General features: G+C 42.2%; 3 protein-coding genes across 6 annotated transcripts in view; all 3 read left to right on the top strand.

Annotated features, from left to right (window-relative positions):
• The first annotated feature begins 7 nt into the window (after positions 1-7).
• Positions 8-9,192, top strand: LOC105559480 (TBC1 domain family member 25). Of its 4 annotated transcripts, none has more exons than XM_012007789.1 (10): positions 8-201; positions 2,722-2,953; positions 3,715-3,824; positions 4,477-4,572; positions 4,658-4,823; positions 5,149-5,848; positions 6,200-6,587; positions 6,714-7,028; positions 7,129-7,545; positions 7,821-9,192. In XM_012007789.1, exons 2-10 carry the CDS (start codon positions 2,894-2,896, stop codon positions 8,296-8,298), a joined length of 2,730 nt encoding a protein of 909 aa, XP_011863179.1. In that variant the 5' UTR covers positions 8-201; positions 2,722-2,893; the 3' UTR covers positions 8,299-9,192. The 4 variants fall into 4 exon arrangements, with proteins under 4 accessions (XP_011863179.1, XP_011863178.1, XP_011863181.1 ...); XM_012007788.1 differs by having other exon boundaries at positions 8-205; positions 2,739-2,953; XM_012007791.1 differs by lacking the exon at positions 8-201 and adding an exon at positions 901-1,050 and having other exon boundaries at positions 2,739-2,953.
• Positions 9,193-10,096: 904 nt separating this feature from the next.
• On the top strand, positions 10,097-13,695 carry LOC105559479 (growth hormone-inducible transmembrane protein-like). The gene is made up of 5 exons (XM_012007787.1): positions 10,097-10,212; positions 10,384-10,631; positions 11,802-11,913; positions 12,404-13,018; positions 13,465-13,695. The coding sequence occupies exons 2-5, from the start codon at positions 10,427-10,429 to the stop codon at positions 13,541-13,543; spliced, it is 1,011 nt and encodes a 336-aa protein (XP_011863177.1). The 5' UTR covers positions 10,097-10,212; positions 10,384-10,426; the 3' UTR covers positions 13,544-13,695.
• Positions 13,696-13,777: 82 nt separating this feature from the next.
• LOC105559478 overlaps positions 13,778-18,921 on the top strand; it is a 26,882-nt gene continuing 21,738 nt past the window's right edge. Inside the window, exon 1 of the mRNA XM_012007785.1 lies at positions 13,778-14,892. The gene's annotated coding sequence lies outside the window, so the exon portion shown is untranslated. The remainder of the gene's footprint in view (positions 14,893-18,921) is intronic.

Below are 18,921 nucleotides of genomic sequence, written 5' to 3'. Positions count from 1 at the left end.
GCGTGTGACCACGTTGAAAAAAAAAGAAAAACATACCGATCGTTGACGTCGACGTCGAGACTCGCCAGTCCCGATCGTCCCTGAACACCCGCTCGCGCGCTCTTGCCAGACACACATGACCGTCCCGATCGTGTAATTACGCGAGTTAGAAAGCGAGCCATGTCTCGTTGCGACAAGAAGTACTTTCTCGGAGCGCACATCGTAGGTTGAGTATATGCACACGTATAGTATATAACATACATGTATATACACGCACGGCGGTGAATTCTTATCTTGCACTATAGTGAAAAAAAAGTGGGTGGCCTTGTCTCTTCCTAGCTCCGTCCCCTTGGCGAGAGACAAAGCCGCTTCGCTTTTAGCGTTTTGCGCTATGTTGCAAGATGCAGAACTGACCCGCGCGGACGCCGCAGTCTCCGGTCGGCAAGCCGCCCGCGGTACGACAGATTGACATGCAGATGTAATTGGATATATTGCAGTTGGATTAACAGATCCGATATCGTTTGCCCAGTCAGCAAAAAGAAACCCGCGTCAAAGGCGTAGACGTCTGTGTCAGCGTTTGTTTTAGCAGCAGAGTCTGCAGAATGTACGCTGTCGGCAGATTGTCGGCAGAAACCGAGCAGGTCCAGTTATGTGAGCAGATTTTGTTGTATTTCTGCTGACACGCTGGCGACATGTCGAATATATCAGTTCCCGCGTGCAATCTGCAGTCTTTCTGCCTTTGAAACTCGTAGGCGTTTGATGAAATCTCTTCTGACAGATTTGGCCATCTGGGTGTGTCTGCGTCGAGCTCGTGTATTCCCGACGAAGCCTGTCGATGCAATCTGACAGCATATTGTCGGCGGAAGTCGAACAGAATTTCACTTTGTAGACATTTAAATGGACTCGTTTAAATGATTGTAGAACAGCAAGACTTTGCCCGGTTCCTGCAGTCGGTTCGCCATTGCACTCGGTTGTACTCTCAGGGCGATTCAGAAGTACCTGCGCAAACTTTGAGGGAGTGGATTCTCCAAACAAGGAACAATATTGTATACACGTGTCTGGAAATACCTGGTTTGTGAGTTATAATCGAAGGATTACGTTCGACAAAAGCACAGACGTCATGTTTTACCTCAAGTTGATAGAATATTGAAGTCGAGGGGGAAACCGCTGACCAAAATCTTGCACACCAATGCCCACTAATGCCCCAGTTGGCGTTACTTTATCTTATATTTTATCTTTACAATGCCCAAACTAATGCCTAGTAATGCCGCAAATCTGTACACCACAATACCCTCAGTGGTTTCCCCCTCGATTGAAGTTTACAATGATGCGTGACCAACGTAACAAATTCAGTTCAGTTTATCCGCTCACAATTCATGACAAATGTCACAACCTTTCAGGGCACCTATTGTGGAAATATTCGGAATTGTTCAAGTGTCTCCTAGATTTCTATTGTGTTTTCTAAGGGAAACGGAATAATTCCAATCAGAATCCATTCCGAACATTTCTATGAGGTACCCGGGGATCTCAGACCTCGCCTTCGATGTATCCACGTCGCAGGTAGAATCTTATTGGCAACGTCAGTTGAGCAGAGCAATTGATGCGTGGGTCAACAACTTGTTGGATTTTACTTCCCAACCCTGTGATTCAATAATTCTTCAATAACTCACTTTTCGTAATACTTTCAGCAACATATTCCCACTGGGGGAAGCGTTGAATCTGTCGATTGTAACTTGTAGATAAGTCGGCTATTTCCAGACTCGTGTGTGTCCAACATTTGTCCCTTGCTTTCTGTATCGAGACCGGCTTCAACGTTTGTACAAGAGTTTCTGAATTATCCTGTGTTTCTGTCAGCACTCGACAGGCACGTTGAAAATCTATTCTTGACAAACTTGGCTATTCGGATTATCCAAATATCATACAGTGTTATTCGAGGCCAGGAACTGTTTCAGAGTAGCAGTCTAAGTAACTGTGAAGTATATGGCGGGATAATCTTTGATACACATGAGACGGTCCGATCTCGGTTAATAAAGTTTGAAATGTATCTTGAACACCGACATTTCAATATAATAATTTATGACGGGTGGTAATATTTCACCGAGGGGTAAAACGCTGATCAAAATCATGCACACCTATGCCCACTAATGCCCAGTGGGCAATACTTTATCTTATTTTATGTTTATAATGCCCCAGCAAGGCCCCAAAAAATGTCCAGTAACACCGCAAATCTGTACACCACAATGGCCTGAGCGGTTTACCCCTCGTATCTCACAATTTATGAAACTCGTTCTACTCGTTGAATTTGGTTGCTGCAATTAATATTACCTTAACATTGGAACTACCGAAGAAGTGAAAATGACTTGTTCTACAGTTTTGTTATAATTATTACTCATTTTTTAAACATTTTAATTTCCGCAATTTTCCCTGAATCTTATTTAAATGCGATGACTAGCTTTCTAAATTTCTCTTTTTCTTTCCAAGATTTTTATGTAGTATTCCGTGTAGATTAAGCCTGGTAGTTCTAGCGTTAGAAAATATTTATTTATAATTAGACATGGGAATATTATTTGCTTTGTTAATATCATCTTGTATGTTAATTGAGCTATTTTAAATTCAAACTATCAATTCTTTTAGTTCATTCAGTTTCACTGATGCAGTCATCAAATATATGGACAAATGAATATATATGTATATGCTTTGTTAATATCATATTGTATGTTAATTGAGCTATTTTTAATTCAGGTTATCAATTCTTTTAGTTCATTCTGTTTCACTGATGTAGTCATCAAATATATGGACAACTGAACACTTAAAATTGATGACATGAATTGCTATCAAAGCACAAGGGACTGGCAATATGCAAAGATCATGATAGTTGAAAATTCATCCTGAAATATTATTTGAAAAAGGACCAATGCAAAACAGCGGCAATATGTTTGGTTGTCCTAGAGAAGCTGTACGCGTCAAAGTTAAGGTATGTATGGTCAAAAGCGGAAACTTTTATATAATCTATACTTTATTCGACGCAGATATTTATATATAATGGAACAGTAAATTACAATGGCAAAAGATACTCAAGATTTCGCACGACAATGCGGCAGATAAAAATCTTAATTCTAAAAGGGCTATAATTGTTTGCGAAAAGTGTTCAAAATTGAATTATTAAATTATTCCAAGCTCGCACGATTAGGTACAGTACGTTGCAGTGGTGAAGATTTGAGAATCGCCATTCATTCATGATACCCTCGTACATGCGATAACTCTGGCAGTTCAATTGTTAAACGCTCACACTCAGGATTTTTAATCTGCTGTTGTTATTATTAAAAAGCTTAATATATTAATTAATCCATTTATGCAATAGAAAAAGTAATAATACGCAGAATACGGAGCACGTTATCGAGAGTAGAATTGATGATTGAGAACATTTTCACCACTATTTCAATGAATCGTGCCCCATTGGCGTGACTTTCGGACATTTCAATTCGTCAGCCTTGAACACTTCTCATTTAAAATCCATTGTAGTATTTTTGGTATTTTTGATACTTTTATTTCAAAATGACCTCGAGAGAGTCGGCTATCGATTATTGCAAGATTATCATTGATATAACAAATTAATTACGATACAACGTACAAGACACGTTATACGGCTGTGCACAAATTTGCTGTGCCTTTATGATATCTACTTACAATGTCTCTTACGAAGATTGACAGCGGAAATGTTCTTCTTTTCTTTAGAAGTGCGAAACGAGACATCAACCTGAATACCGCAAATTTAGTGTGGATCCCCAAATAACATCGATAGAAGTGCTGCAAAGCATACTCGTAAAGGCTTTCGACATAAAGGGGTAAGACATATTAATAATAATCTAATTTATTAATGTGATTTAATTGTTCAGGGATGTTTGTAAAAATTTTTGCGAAAAATACTAAGCAGCACATTTACACTTCGCCTGTTTCACGCTGAAAAGTATCTGAAGTAAAAATAGAATTTGCTACGTAGAGAGTCTTTTTTTATTTATTTCTAATCGAATTAATTAAGTTCTTAGAATAGGAACTGAACGCGTTATCAACGCTCTTATTGCGGCTCGTCAGCATCTTTTTGATATGAAGAATCAATAGCGTGTGTATGTGCTGTGTGGTACTCGAATAGTAAAAATAATATATCACATTTATCAGTTAGTTTTAAGATAAACTTTACGTTCAAAATTATTTCATTGGCACATGTCTCGATTTGTATTTAATACATAACGTTGAAAAAAAATTCTTTAGTTTAATAATATAATTCTTCGTTCTCTTTTTATTCGTGATGCAATATGAATAGATAATATGATAGGTGATGCACGCGCGTTATTTTTCGTCGCTCAAATCGTTGTAGCAACATCAAAACATCACAAAAGAGTTATTTGCGGCAAATGCCTGTATAAATATCCTTGAATTTATCGAAGCGTACCGTGAAATATTGAGTAGAATGCCGTAAAAATCGCTCGTATGCCGCAGGGAATTCACTGTCTCGTATCGTGCGATCGATGACTATGGGTCGGAAACGTATCTCTTTCTCCTCTCGGACTGGGATTTGGACGCCGCATTTATCAGGTACCCAACTGATTAATTCCGCTTTAATAGATAAAGCAGTATCAATTCTGTGATAATTATTAGCATCTAATACAATATCTTTCAGTGCGTCGGAACCGTATCTCTATCTGCAAGTAAACCTGAAACCTTTCGGCGAAACTGGAGACTGCGAGTGCTACTGGGAGCAAAATGCGCAGGAAGTTTCGACACGTCAGCAGGAGACCGGGTTTCCTTACAGGACACCCAAGTTGCCCGGTCTCATAATGAATAAAGTAAGTTCCATCGCGGCTTCAGTGACGATCAGCAGTCGCAGAAGGCAGCATTGAAAATTCCACGTACGCCTAGCACTCGTGCAGAAATGTCGAAGAGGGCAAAACGGGAAAAATTTACTCCTTCAGTGCATATTTTTCATTCGGTTAAAAGTCACATACGAATCTTCTCGGTAATTTTATTAAGATTGCCTCAGTTTATTTTTTTATTTCGTTTAGTCTCTTCATTATTTCTGTATAATTGTTTATCATCTATTAATTTCTTTATTGTTACATTTACTGCTTTGTTATTTTATTATTTTTTTCTTTTCATGATTATTCATTACAGTTAACAGGTGTATCCAATCTCGCGTTTAATCTTTCGTCACAGATGGAAAGAACGCTGAATATGGTGCAACGTGCATTGGGCAACTTGGGCGAGGAGTCGTCTCATCAGCAGAGTGTACAGCCTCCGAGACCGCCTCTGACGGACGCGGAGTTTCGTCGATTTCTAGATCCGATCGGCCAGGTGGTGCACTCGAAGGAATTGAGGGCGGTTATTTACTTCGGTGGGATCGAGCCTAGCTTGCGCAAGGTAGTCTGGAAACATATCTTGAACGTGTATCCGGAGGGTATGTCGGGTCGCGAGCGGATGGACTACATGAAGAGGAAGGCGCAGGAATACCAGAATCTACGCGAACGGTGGCGAGTGCTGGTGCAAAAGGGACAGAACGTCGGCGATCTCGGCTACGTCACCAGTATGGTGAGGAAGGACGTCCTCAGAACGGACAGGCATTACAAGTTTTACGGTGGTTCGGACGACAATCAAAATATAGCGAGTCTCTTCAACATTTTGACGACGTATGCCTTAAATCACCCGAGTGTAAGTTACTGCCAGGGCATGAGCGACTTGGCCTCACCCCTTCTTGTCACGATGCGAGACGAAGCACAGGCCTACATCTGCCTCTGCGCCCTCATGAGAAGATTGAAGGACAACTTTATGCTTGACGGCATCGCCATGACCACTAAATTCGCTCATCTCGCAGAAGGTAAATAATTATTAGAAACGTCTCTCGCAATTTATTTAGTCTTCAAGCTTCCGTTTTATTCGAAATACCCTACAATCTATATATTTTCATTTTAATAGAATAATATCATTATATCGTCATTAATAATTAAAAACTTGTTAATACAATATAGTATAGAAATACAGTAAACTTTGCTCTTTTTTTTCGTTTGAGAGTTGGGTCGAATGGCTTTGAATTAGTAAAAGGGTAGTGGAAAAGTGCTATAATATATATTAAATTCAGCAAAATCGAAGATAACTACCTTTGGTATTCTCCTTATGAGATATTTATATCTTACAAAAAAGGGGGATAAGATACGATATTTTCTTGCAGGTCTTCAACACTATGACCCCGACTTCTATTCGTACTTGAAGTCCCACCAAGCGGACGATCTGCTCTTTTGCTATCGTTGGCTGTTGCTGGAAATGAAACGTGAGTTTGCGTTGGACGATGCGCTTAGAATGCTCGAAGTTCTGTGGGCGGCTCTACCAGCGTCACCACCGAACGGCGAACTGAGTCTTGCCGAGGTGCCTTTTCCGCCAGCGTCGCCACCACCGAGTCCGAACGTGAAGCATATCCGCGAGAACGCGTACACCAAGGTCTGTGCTATTAGACGACAAAGTTCCTCAGCCAGTATTGCCGCCAGCGTGAGGCGGAAAGCCTTCAGCACCGAGGAATCAACTCTGCAAACGTCTACCGAGGTTAACGGAGAAACGAAAAGGTTCCCTATTTGCACAATTGCTCGTACTTGAAACAATTCTCCTGTTTATTTCTCTTTCGCATTGTTGATTGAAGTTCAAACGGCAACTTAAAGTAAAAATTCTTGTAATAAAACGCCCATTTTTAGATCCAGCTCGCCGTACGAAGCGTTTTCCGATTCAGAAAACGATCTGACCAGCACAAAAAACAAAAGGAATAACGAGTCGACAGAAAAGTGCCTAAGTACAGATTCTCTTCCTGTTAAATCGAAACACTCGAATCTTCTGGAATTGAAAGAGAAGCTGTCCGCCCCTAACAAAGAACAGACTAAGAACAATGAACAGAGCGACAACTCTGGCGAAAAGAAATGTGCGCGAGTGGTGAAGAATTTGAATGAATTCTTGAATTTTACTAGTCTCAATCGTAGTAAAGTGATGCCGAGCGATGCCGAACCTGAACTCAGGTAATTACCTTTGCAAGTATGTCTTCTGAATCAAGTTATTCGTGCAGATCGTATTTCTCAAAGTTAGGGGATTAAAAAAATATGATGTATGCCAACGCAGACGTGTCTCGAGCGAAAGCGGCGTCATCAGAGTGTTGAGGGATGAGCCGAGCTCGCCGGACGATCCTACGGATTTCTTTCCGATGACCACATCAATGACCAGAGAGTTAAGACTGGAACTGGAGTCGCTGGATCGACAAGTGTTCGGACCTTCTCCGCCTAGCGAGCTGCAATGCGACTGCGTGCTATCGAAGAGAGAAAGTGACCTACCGGAGAGCGAGACGGAGACGGAATTGGCGAGATGCAGTCCGGCGGCGGACGTGTTCGTGTGGGAGAACCCTTTACATACGTTACAGCAAAAGCAACATCCCACGACTCCGGACGAGCAGGCGGAATTGGAGTACGACGGGGAAATTTTGGAGGATCAGAACGGTGTAAAATCTGTCACGCCAATCAGATTGCTGAAACGCACCACTAGGTACGTATACGCACTTCCACCCGCAAAGATTTGAAAATTTTAATAAGCAAAATTTAAGAAATGAACTTTTGAAGAGTTTAGTTGCTCGTAAATTAAGAGCCACGTTGATTTAATTTTCTGGTAAGTGAATTTTTACATACTTTTATTTTTCTTATTTAACTTAAAGGTATCTTTATTTATTCCAGTAAAATTTCAAAGAAATCAATACCGAATCCGTTATAGGGAGGGAAAGTGTCATATTTGTTTATCGAAGCACATTGTTGTTCACCTTTTAGATCGGAGTCGGCATCAGATAGCGAAGGGACCGAGAGTTGGCATCAGAATCCACCTGAATCAGAAAGTCCAATGAAGCAGCAGCAGCAACAACAGCAGCAACAGCAACAATCATCCGTGCAAGAGCAATGCGAGGAAGCGACGGAGCTGACCAATCTCATTCCCGCGGGAACGAGCGAGGATCAACTGGGAGAAAGCTCGTTGCCGCCACCGAACGAATTCGGCGGCGGCAATCCCTTTCTAATGTTCCTGTGCATCACCCTTCTGCTGCAACATCGGGACTTCGTTATGCGCAATCAAATGGACTACAACGAGATGGCGATGCATTTCGACAAGATGGTTCGCCGACACAATGTGATCCGTGTGCTTAATCAGGCGCGGCAACTGTTCGCCGGCTATCTCAGAAGACATTCCGTCGCCACGTCCTCCTCGTTGGCCGGCACGACTTCCGCCAGCAAGACGGACTGCGTGAACGTGTAACTCTCTCCCGGTTAACTTAAAAAAAAAATACATCGAGTCATCAGGCGAAATGAGGCGAATTTCAGAATTTTATTTCAAATAAACAGGATTTAAACGGCACATATCACGGAAATTATGTCGCCGACTAAGATTCGGAAGGCTTAAGAAGATTTAAGGTAATTCTGTCACGGTGCTCTTCCCTTCGCAACGTTCGTGGGACATTTACGATACTCGCCGTGGATTTCCCGCAGTCGTATCACGCGAGCAGTGTCTCTGATTAACCATTCTTTCGTTTTTTTTCCTTTCCAATTCATACAGATAAGGTACTTTTCAAACTATCGAATAAAGGTCATCCGCTGTAAGCATTGAAAATACTCAAAAGTCTAAACGCGACAACGAATAAATGACCAATGTGTAACGCGAGAGCAATAAAACGCAAAACACGTACTTACAATTGCGTGGAAATTATATAAAACTTCTTTTCTTCGTAAGTAACAATTTTTCCAGATACGTCGAATGTAGAAGAAACAAAGACGGTTGATCAGAGGCAACAGCGCTTAGGCCCGTACTTATTAGCATTTAGAATCGAATGGATTTGATCGGGAGAGCTCGGGGTACAACGATCGGAAACGCTTGAGTTTATCCGCGAATGGCGCGCGTACGCCCATTCGCTCATGCACGTTATCATTCCATCGCGACATAATACACCTTATCATCCATACGCATCGACGAACCTTCTCTCGCTATACCTCGAAGTAGAATTAAGTCCCTAGCCTAACGCATCCGGGCGACGATCGCGTCACTTTCGAATGCGTTGAATTTGTAACATACACAACTATCCTAGCAGCTTACTTTGTTCTCAAACGGTATGCTTGAGAAACGACAATAAAGTGCATTTAATTTTTTCGCTGACAATGAACTTTCTATTCATTGCGTCTGGACCCGCTGTCGAAGTCACGAGGACACCCCAAGATGGCAAAAGACTCCCGAGCGTCTGCTGACAAGCGTGTAAACAGTTTCTGTTCGCCGAATAATTAAGTGCGCTTAAGTCTGGAGTAACGTCGTTTAAGCAACAACGCTAAACTGTTTGAAGGCAATATCTCGCGGGAATAAATTCTTTCTTTACCAATTGATACACAGGATGTGTAATAACTGACAGTCAGTTCTAAGATTTTATTCTTTTCAGTTATACTTTCCAAGTTTTTCCTTCAAAACAGGTTTTTTTTGGTAAAACGTATACTTTATCTTCTTCAGTCGTAATGGCTTCCGGATGGTTGCCGCGTCCGACGTTTCGCAAACATTGCAGTTTGCATCATCAGGGCTGGGAGACTCTGATACTTTGTTTTATCTTGCTTGTAATTAGGGATACATGTAATATATAATACTGACGTGTTACCTGTAAAATGGTAGAAAGGCTAGTGCATCAATAATACTACTTGTAAAAGTGGCAAAATTTCCACTTGTAAAAGCAATGTAAAACAAAATTAAACTTAATATTTCCAGTAGTACCTAGATATGCAATAAGTAACATCCTGTTATCTATGAACTGTTCTTTTCGTTTTGTCAATGTAAAATTGCAATTTTTCCCCGAAGGTCGAGTCACAAAATTAAGGCAAGCAAGATCGGTCACGACGAAGATTTCGTGTTACAATCAGCATTTAATTTCACGGTTCAATATTGGTAACGTTTCGTGTCTATCTCATTGTTTTATAACGCGCGAGTATGCGTCGTTTCAATTATTCCCGCGCGCTCGTATCGATTACAATCGATAGGGATATCGAGAGATCGTGCGCGCGTCGTTCCTGATCGCGATACTCGCGACCTCGCGATCAGTCGTAGTTTCAAGCGATACAGGGACACAGTGTCATTCTTGCGTGCGCCGTTCATCCGCTCCGACCTACGTTCAGCGTGCACTGTTGCAAACAATTGCGTCATGTAAGTAAATCACGAGAATTTTTGCCGATACTTCGTCCCGAGCGTGCGACCCCTCCGTCACGCTCGAGCCGACAAAATTTCGTCGTGCGACACTTCCAGGTAAACGAGACTTGGACGTGTAACGCGGGGCAATCGCGTGACGTGGTGCCGTACCTCCGTTTTCGTCCGTAGATCCTTCGAGAAGCCGCGAGAGCGCGAGAATTGAGGAAACGGGATGCTGACGGTGAGGCTCTGTCGGGCCGGTGTCTCGCCGGGGTTGACGTCGTTCGTTCGATCCCCGGTCGTCCCGGCGACGCCGCAGCTCTCCAAGGGTCAGATCGCGAGGTTGTTCGTCAACGATGGACGCAGCTCTTACACGAGGACCGCGAGGAAGCGAGCCACCGTGGTCGAGAGAGCGACGGCTCCGGCGGGCGAAACAGGCAAGTTGAATAATTTCTTTGTAAAGCCTGATCTACAGTGTACTCTTTGCATCTAGAAACATTGTATTCTAAATCCTCTCTTATCGATAGGAGCGCCTGTAAAAGTGACTAATAAGCCTTCTGATTGGCCACAAGCCACTTTTAGGCTGCGTTCCGGAACTTACTATCGGCGCTACTCAGCGCCTCATGGCAGAGAACGATCCGTAAACGCTTAAGCCTATCACACAATAGGAAAGCACAGGCAATAGGAACAGGGAAATAACACAGGCAACAGAAATAACTAAATTCCAACTTACTAAAAACCGTGTATCGACGCACAATGGAATCTGGAATAGGCAATAGGAACCGACGCGTTGGATTTCTGTTCCCTATTCCCTGTGCCTGACCTACCTGACTAATCGCAGTTGAGACTGGAACAGGCACGTGGTTTCAAAATGTAGATGATTGGATAGCACGCCTATTGCCAACGAATCATTGTGTCTTGGCATTAAGCCTATCACACAATAGGGAAGCACAGGCGATAGGAATAAGGAATAGAAACCTATATAATGCCAAGACACAATGATTCGTTGGCAATAGGCGTGCTATCCAATCATCTGCATTTTGAAACCACGTGCCTGTCCCAGTCTCAACTGTGATTGGTCAGGTAGGTCAGGCACAGGGAATAGAGAATAGAAATCCAACGCGTCGGAAATTCTGTTCCTATTGCCTATTCCATATTCCATTGTGCGTCGATACACGGTTTTTAGTAAGTTGGAATTTAGTTATTTCTGTTGCCTGTGTTATTCCCTGTTCCTATTGCCTGTGCTTTCCTATTGTGTGATAGGCTTTATATAGGTTTCTATTTCTTATTCCTATTGCCTGTGCTTTCCTATTGTGTGATAGGCTTTAAGGTCTGGTTTCACCAACGTAACTTGAAGCTTAACTTAATTCGTTCGCTGCCTATTTTCAACTGTTACTTTAGATAGAGACAAGCATGAACTAAACTGAGACTAAAGTTAAGCGACGTTGGGTGAAACCGGGCCTAAGACTGTCTTAGTCGTAGACGTAAAGACCCGTGGCCAAGTTCTATTTCCGAAAAATGTATAGCCAACTTAGCTATTGAAAGTATGTCAACTCCTTGCACTTAGAAGATCCGTTTCCTTACCCGATTGTCATGTTGTTTTGCAGCAATTAACGTCGGGAAAGCAGCAGTTGCCGGAGGAGCGTTGGCGGGATTGGGTGGTCTTTGTTACTACGGTTTAGGTCTGTCTTCGCGAACCGGCTCCATAGATCACGCACAGTAAGCAACCTGCATTTTCCTCAAATTTCTCAAGGCTGTGTTCACGATGCTAGAACCTGGACGCAGGCTTTTAGCATCGTGGACACAGGCCTTTAGTCGCCTGCAACTTTTAAGTGTATGCGCGTAGAGTTTTAATACTGGGCTAGTTTACACCGTGCACTTAAGCTGTTACATATACTCTATTAGACCTATACACATAAAGTGTATCAATAAAGACACGTATAATATAATAATGTTCACACGGTGACTAAATTTTCGCCAATGTGACCTACACTCGACCCAAAAGTATCGTAAACAAACATGGAAACCTACTTTAGACCAGGCTAAAGGTCAGGTTGCGCGAACGAAGCTCGGTGTAAATTAACTCGGAGTTTACTAGCGATATAAGAACAATATACGGTTTATTAAATTATAAACTAACTCAATTGTTACTTGACACAACCTGATCGCAAGATCAGAATAAAACGTAGGATTGTCTTCTCCCATACAGCCTATGGCCCCAATATGTCAAAGACAGAATCAAATCTACGTACATGTACTTTGGCGCGTCCATCGCGGCGACCGTAGGGTCCGCGGCTTTGTGCCTGCGTTCCCCTGCCGTGATGAACATAGTGATGCGTCAGGGACTGGTCTCCATAGGCCTGTCGCTGGCTGCGATAATCGGCAGCGGCATGATCGTACAGGGACTACCGTACGAGAAAGGATTCAACAGCAAACATGTAGCTTGGTTGATACACACCGGCATCTTGGGCGCCGTCGTGGCGCCCTGGAGTCTCATGGGTGGACCGTTGATCATGCGAGCGGCCTGGTACACCGCCGGGATAGTCGGTGGCTTGTCAACGATTGCCGTTTGCGCGCCCAGCGATAAGTTCCTGGCGATGGGCGGCCCGCTCGCTATTGGCTTAGGCGTCGTGTTTGCCAGCTCGCTCGCTTCCATGTTCCTCCCACCTACGACCGTTCTTGGATCCGGAATGTACTCCATAGCTGTTTACGGTGGTCTTCTGCTGTTCTCTGGATTGCTGCTTTACGACACGCAGAGGATCATCAAGCGTGCGGAGACTTATCCGATGTACAACATTGATAGACCATATGATCCGATTAATAAGTAAGTGATCGAAAAGAAAGAAAGAAGATAATCCCGAATAAAATTGTTAAACGAAAGGAGTGAAGGCTCCTGGGCACAATATTGCAGTTATCTTGGCTGGAAAAAATGTGAAATTTTCTTACAACGTACATTAAAATAAAAATCTTTTCAAGAATGCTTCTGAACACTCGGGAGCGTTAATTTCTCTCATAGAAAAGTAGTAAAAGTGTGCTACAGAGAAATTGCATAATGCAATGTTTTAGAATTTTTAGTACTTTTTTCTTTACAAAATTGAATTTTGAGCTCGTTAAGTAATTTTTCTATATAAGATAATCTGCATCTCTTTTTAAATCTACGATTATTCTTTACATAATGTTGGACGAAATATGAACGTGCTATCACAAAATGTTTGTTATGCTTAAGAATTATCTCGGTGCAGAAATGTAATGGTGTTTTTCTTCTTGCAGTGCAATCTCGATTTATCTGGATACATTGAACATCTTCATACGAATTCTGGGTATATCCGGTGGTAGTAAACGTAAATAGAGGAGTGGAATGTGATAAATTAAGGTAACATTAGGATCAAAATAACTTGTAAATTACACTTGTATTACACATACATATATTCAACTTAGTCGTAATACGTGCTTTAATTGAGTGTAAAAGCGACTAAACTAAAATAAATAAATTTTAACATGTTCGCGCTTTTATAAGTAGGTATATATAGATTTTAACTGAAATTAAAAGTACATCATAGTACAATATTACAAGCGACTGTTTGCAATCTCGTGGCCAGAAACTGTCATCGTTATTTAGAGTAAAACTTTAGAAAGCGTGTTGAATTTTATTCCTGCTGAACGGGAATATATCAAACTTTTATCCCGATTTGTTTGAAATTTTACAGTGTGGTATTTTGAATCGATTCCGAATAAAAATAGTGTGTTCTCAATGTTTCGCGTCGCAAATCTGTCATCTTTAACTTTGAATACCACTGGAAATTTTCAACATCTCGATATTCGTAATCAACAACCTTATATCAAATTTAAAAAAAATTTCTGTCTAAAGAAAAAGAGTTTCCAATGTTTTAAGTGCAATATGACGGTTTTGGCCCTTGGATAAAGTTCTTCATCTTATTCTAGCCGACTGTTCATTTTAACTCGTTCATCGCCGGTTTAGCCTGCACCTGTCTAGTTCGAAGATAGCTCGACGTATCGAACGCCGAGTTTATCTAAATGCGAAACCGCGTCGAGTTCGCCGGTGCCCTCGTTATTAATTCATACGCGGCGAGAGGCGAAATTACGACGAGGTGTCGGCCGTCGACTCCCGCCGTCCCGAATCGAGATCGACCACCGGGTCGATAATTGGCAGGTCTCTCCCCCCCTCGGTGGCGAAATCACGTCGTGTAGCGGAGAGGAGGACAAATCGAGTCAGCAACCCCCGTGGCGAGGAGTTTGCGCGTGCGTCCGTCGTCGTCGCCGTCGCGAAGGGTGAAACTGATGCGCGACGGACGAGGGAGAAGAACGGAGACGGGGGACATTGGTTGAAACGGGAGAGCGTTGGTAAGCGTCGAATGGGAAAGGGCGAGGGAGAGAAAGAGAGAGAGAGAGAGAAACGGAGAGGGACATTGAACGCCGACACCGTGGCCTCGCAGTCTCGTCTCGTTCGCGCCGCGCACGGAGGCTCGTCGCTACGCTTCCTTTTGTACTTTTGCGAGCTGTAGTCGCCAGCGATCGCGGTGCTCGCGGTGACCGTCTCTCCTCGCTCGCTCATCGAGTACCGCGAACTCCCAGCGGTGGATGAGAGGCTCCTGTTAGGCGACGCTTGGACGCGAGGACCGCGAGGAGACTCCTGCGTCTTGCGAGAGGAGAGCCGTGACCTGCCGATTGTTCGAAGGTGTAAGTGAATTGAACGGGGGCGTCTGCGCATCGTATAATAAGTACTTGGGTTAAATTGTTTTTCAAAAGCTCGACGGGGATTGGAAGCCGCGAGTCTCCGCGAGATGTTCTCGTTAATCCTAGCGTGGGCAAGTTCGCTTAAATAATATCTGGCGAATCGATCGGAGAGCCGACCGCCTAGTTTTCATCAAGTATCGGTATTTCGTGAGCAAAGTGGTTTCCTCTCCGGAAGGCGAACGCTTTTCTAAAGATAAACCGTTGTTCCCACTGAATAAGATAGAGGAAAGTTACCTAATATGAGATAGCAGGTTTTCAACATCCAAAATCGATCACAAATCGTTTCCGCAACGACTACACGATCTAACGATGAATGGTGGACCCAATAGAATAATAGATGATGCCTGTTAATTTAGCAGAAAACCCCACTGTCTCATATTAAGATCCTATCTCATAATAAGAGACTTTCTTCTATGTTATCGAGAGATACTGGGGGAAGTATAGATTTTTCCGACTTTCCTTCCCTTCTGTGGTTCTTTTCCCTGAGGGAAACTATGCAAAACCAGCGAAACGAATTGGTGTCTCGTCAAACGCACGATCCGCAATTGTCGGCGAGCAAACGCACGGCGCAACACGGTTCACCGTGCGCTATTATAATGAACAAGTCGGCGAAGATTACGTCAGTTTGAATGAGCTAATGGAAACTGTCGGGTAACTGGAACAATGTATTGATCTTCCAATAACGCCAATAGCTGTTCTAAAATCGTAGACGGACGACATTCGACGAGACACCGAGCATTAATCTAGCGGAGGCTCGGCACGAGATAGTCTCCATTATTTATATTTAAGTTATAGTAGAAAATAAGCGCCGCTGTTGTAAGAATTGGAGAGAGAGCTCGATTTATTAGTCCATTTTAGCCCTTTTTTTATCTATTCGATCTCTCTCACACACAGAAAGAGAGCCGCTATCTCCTTCTCTCATTGGGATCTTATTGCACCGCGTTAATTATTCAAAGTTGCAATTTATTTCGGTCAACTCTTTCTCGGTTTTTTTTTTCGATCGATTCTACATTTTTTTCTGTGGTCTTAATTTCTCGGCGCTATGTATGTAACAACGGTCGATCGAAAATAACGTGCACGGTTCTATCGCTCGCGTGCGACCGCCTCGGCCAGGCAAGAGCCCCGAAGCGGAACGCGCCGAGCGCGGCAAAGTGCATCTCGTTAACCAGCGAGGACGCGCGTGCAGAATTCGCGACACGCGCCGACGACGCTCTTTCGCTCCAGGCAGAAAGAACGGCGCCGCGCGACGCGACGCGACGCGACGCAGCGGATCGATCGATCGACGCGTGACTGTCTACGTCAAGAAAACGCACCGCCGGCGAGATCATCAGTCCAGACTGACGAAAACTCTAAACCGTTTGTATGTCCATGTAAATCAGCACCGGAATGAAATTTATCTACACGGAAAGATATAAAATTTTTAAGGTTTTCCAAGGGAAATTAAAAAAAAAACTCATAAAGTTCTTCAAGATGCCACGTTGTCCCACGATTACATGATTTTCAGGGTGAATTAAAAAAAATTCTCTCCAAGAATTAGTAATTTCTATCGGTCCATGATTTAACTTTCTGTTATAGTAATTTCTTCTTATTGTTAGTGAATTCTGCAGTGAATCGCGGATTCCAAAAAACTTAGGATACGAACTCGCATGAAAAAAAAATAAGTAAAGTCTTAAATGTGTAATATCTAGTAAAATTTTTCGAGTGGAATTGAATCTCTGCAAAGTATTTCGAATTTGTTTAAAAAATGCATATATATTGCTGCAGAACTTTCGAGGATCTCAGAGTAGCTCGATTAAGCTTTTGAGGAAAATATTCGTTGCTGTGCGGTAGTAGAGTCGATGAGGAATCAACTATATTCGGTTCTACTTGAAAATTCTTACAACATTGCGAGACTCTTGGTGCTATGGAAATGTTTTACTGAAAATATAATGAAATCTTGCTGAAATGTATGGGAAACTCGTAATTGATCCCGTTTCATTATCGTTGCATCAATATTTCAGTATAAAAATGTGGTGAAAAATCATTTCAAAAATTTTCCATTGCACAGTAGCGGTTTTAAATTCAATAAATTTTATTATATCTAATATTTCAAAACTTTTTAATTATTCTTCAAGTTACAGTTTACTTTAACTCTCCTTATATTTCGCAATACTACATTGAATTTCACGAGGAAAATTATGATTCATTTTGAGATGCATTCGGTAGCTTTTCAATAATTTTATTTCATTGATCTCCTATAGGATTTTCAGCAAAATATTTCCACCAAGGAGCCGCCTGTAGTACACTTTTTGATTCGGCGTACGCGGAAGGAGAAGGCGTACATCGCGAAAGAATACCCGAGGGGTTGGAAAGCGAGATGAGGGTGGCTAAAGCACCGGTAGCCTCGGGGCTGCCTAAGGGTTGCCGCGCACGTGCGAGACGAAGATGACGCTACGTAGACGACAGTGCCGGTTTAGCTGTCGGGCGACAATATACAGTTTCGGTTTTACGCGCACACGTGCCTTCCTTTTCATAAAATAAGAAAGAAAATACTTCAACGACACATTGTTTCATAAATTTGGTATATTATGGATGCTCTTCGAAAAAATTTTATTTGAAAATTAGAGATTTCACTCTTAGGCACGTCTGCTAGTTGATCTCTAAATAAATAGTGTGATTTTACTATTGCTTGAAATTTTGCTTACAAAAGAAACGGAGAAACTTTTGACAGCAGGAAAGAGCCGAAATGTGAAATCGAAGAGCTAATTTCTGTCCGTTCTGATTTCTCACGTTTGTTCCCAAGTAGAGCATATTAGTCATGAAAACATCAAGATGACATCATTTTTGATCAATTTTTTATGCATCATGGTGACGTCAAAATAACCCACCGAGAGCACCTATTTGTGGCATCAAGAAGACATCAAAATGCTGTAAGAATGATCTTGTTTTACAAAGCAAAGTTAATGAAATATTATATAAAAATAAATTGAAGTAATATAAGATAAACATAATACGGATCATGTAATCTGTGATAATATATTATTATACACATCACGAATATCATAAAACAGCATGTCATAAATCAGTCATCGCAAAGTCAATCTTGATGTCGACCATTTTATGACGTAAAATTCGTCATTTTAATGCCACATTGACGTTTTTGCGATTAACTTTGTTCTACTTGGATTACGCGTTCTGCATATAGAGATAAATAACACGAAAATTGCGCGATGCTGAAGGATAGATATAAGTCGACGTGTGCGATACGATATGCCTGTGGATATGAATTTTCTAATATTACGTGCATTCTCAGATGCACAACTCTTACCGCTAAGTATATGGAACGCACGCAACAATTTCAGCGATAAAGAATGCAGCGCACTTAACGCAAGAGCACACGTCCTCGGCGTCGTGAAGATTGTAAAGCCTAATCTACAATGTGCTCTTTGCGTCTGGAAACATTCTATTTTGCAGTCAATAAATACATTCAAAAAATTCGCGCGTGGACAAACTGTAGAGGAAAGTTCTCTATTATCAGATAGGCTTTTCAACGCCCAAATTCAATGACAAATCTTTTTTCGCAACACGCTTACACGATTTAACAATGAATTTTTTACTGAACAGACTTCGCTCCAAGGGTAATAAATTCATGGTGAAATCAACCGATGATGCCTGTTAATTTAATAGAAAACTCGCTATCCCATATTAGGATCCTATCTCATAATAGGGGACTTTCCTCTTGCACCGTACAATCGTACATCGTCGACAAATTTTTTAAGCGTTTCGATTTGTTTACATAAAATAGAATGTTTCTAGAGAGCGCATTGTAGATTACGCTTAAAGATCAGGCAACGCGACGCGGAAAGTTCGCGGTCTGAATATGCCCCAAGTACGCGTGCGAAATCACGCATTAGGGCGTTTACAGCACGCGTACCTTAATGCCCATTTTCACCGATGCAGGCCAGTCTTATAGCGTTTTCGATTTTCTGACTC

This window comes from Vollenhovia emeryi, unplaced genomic scaffold (genome assembly GCF_000949405.1).
Source record: "Vollenhovia emeryi isolate VEMERY1.0 unplaced genomic scaffold, V.emery_V1.0 DF939268.1, whole genome shotgun sequence".
Taxonomy (NCBI): Eukaryota; Metazoa; Arthropoda; class Insecta; order Hymenoptera; family Formicidae; genus Vollenhovia; species Vollenhovia emeryi.
This window is presented reverse-complemented; position numbering and strand designations above follow the sequence as displayed.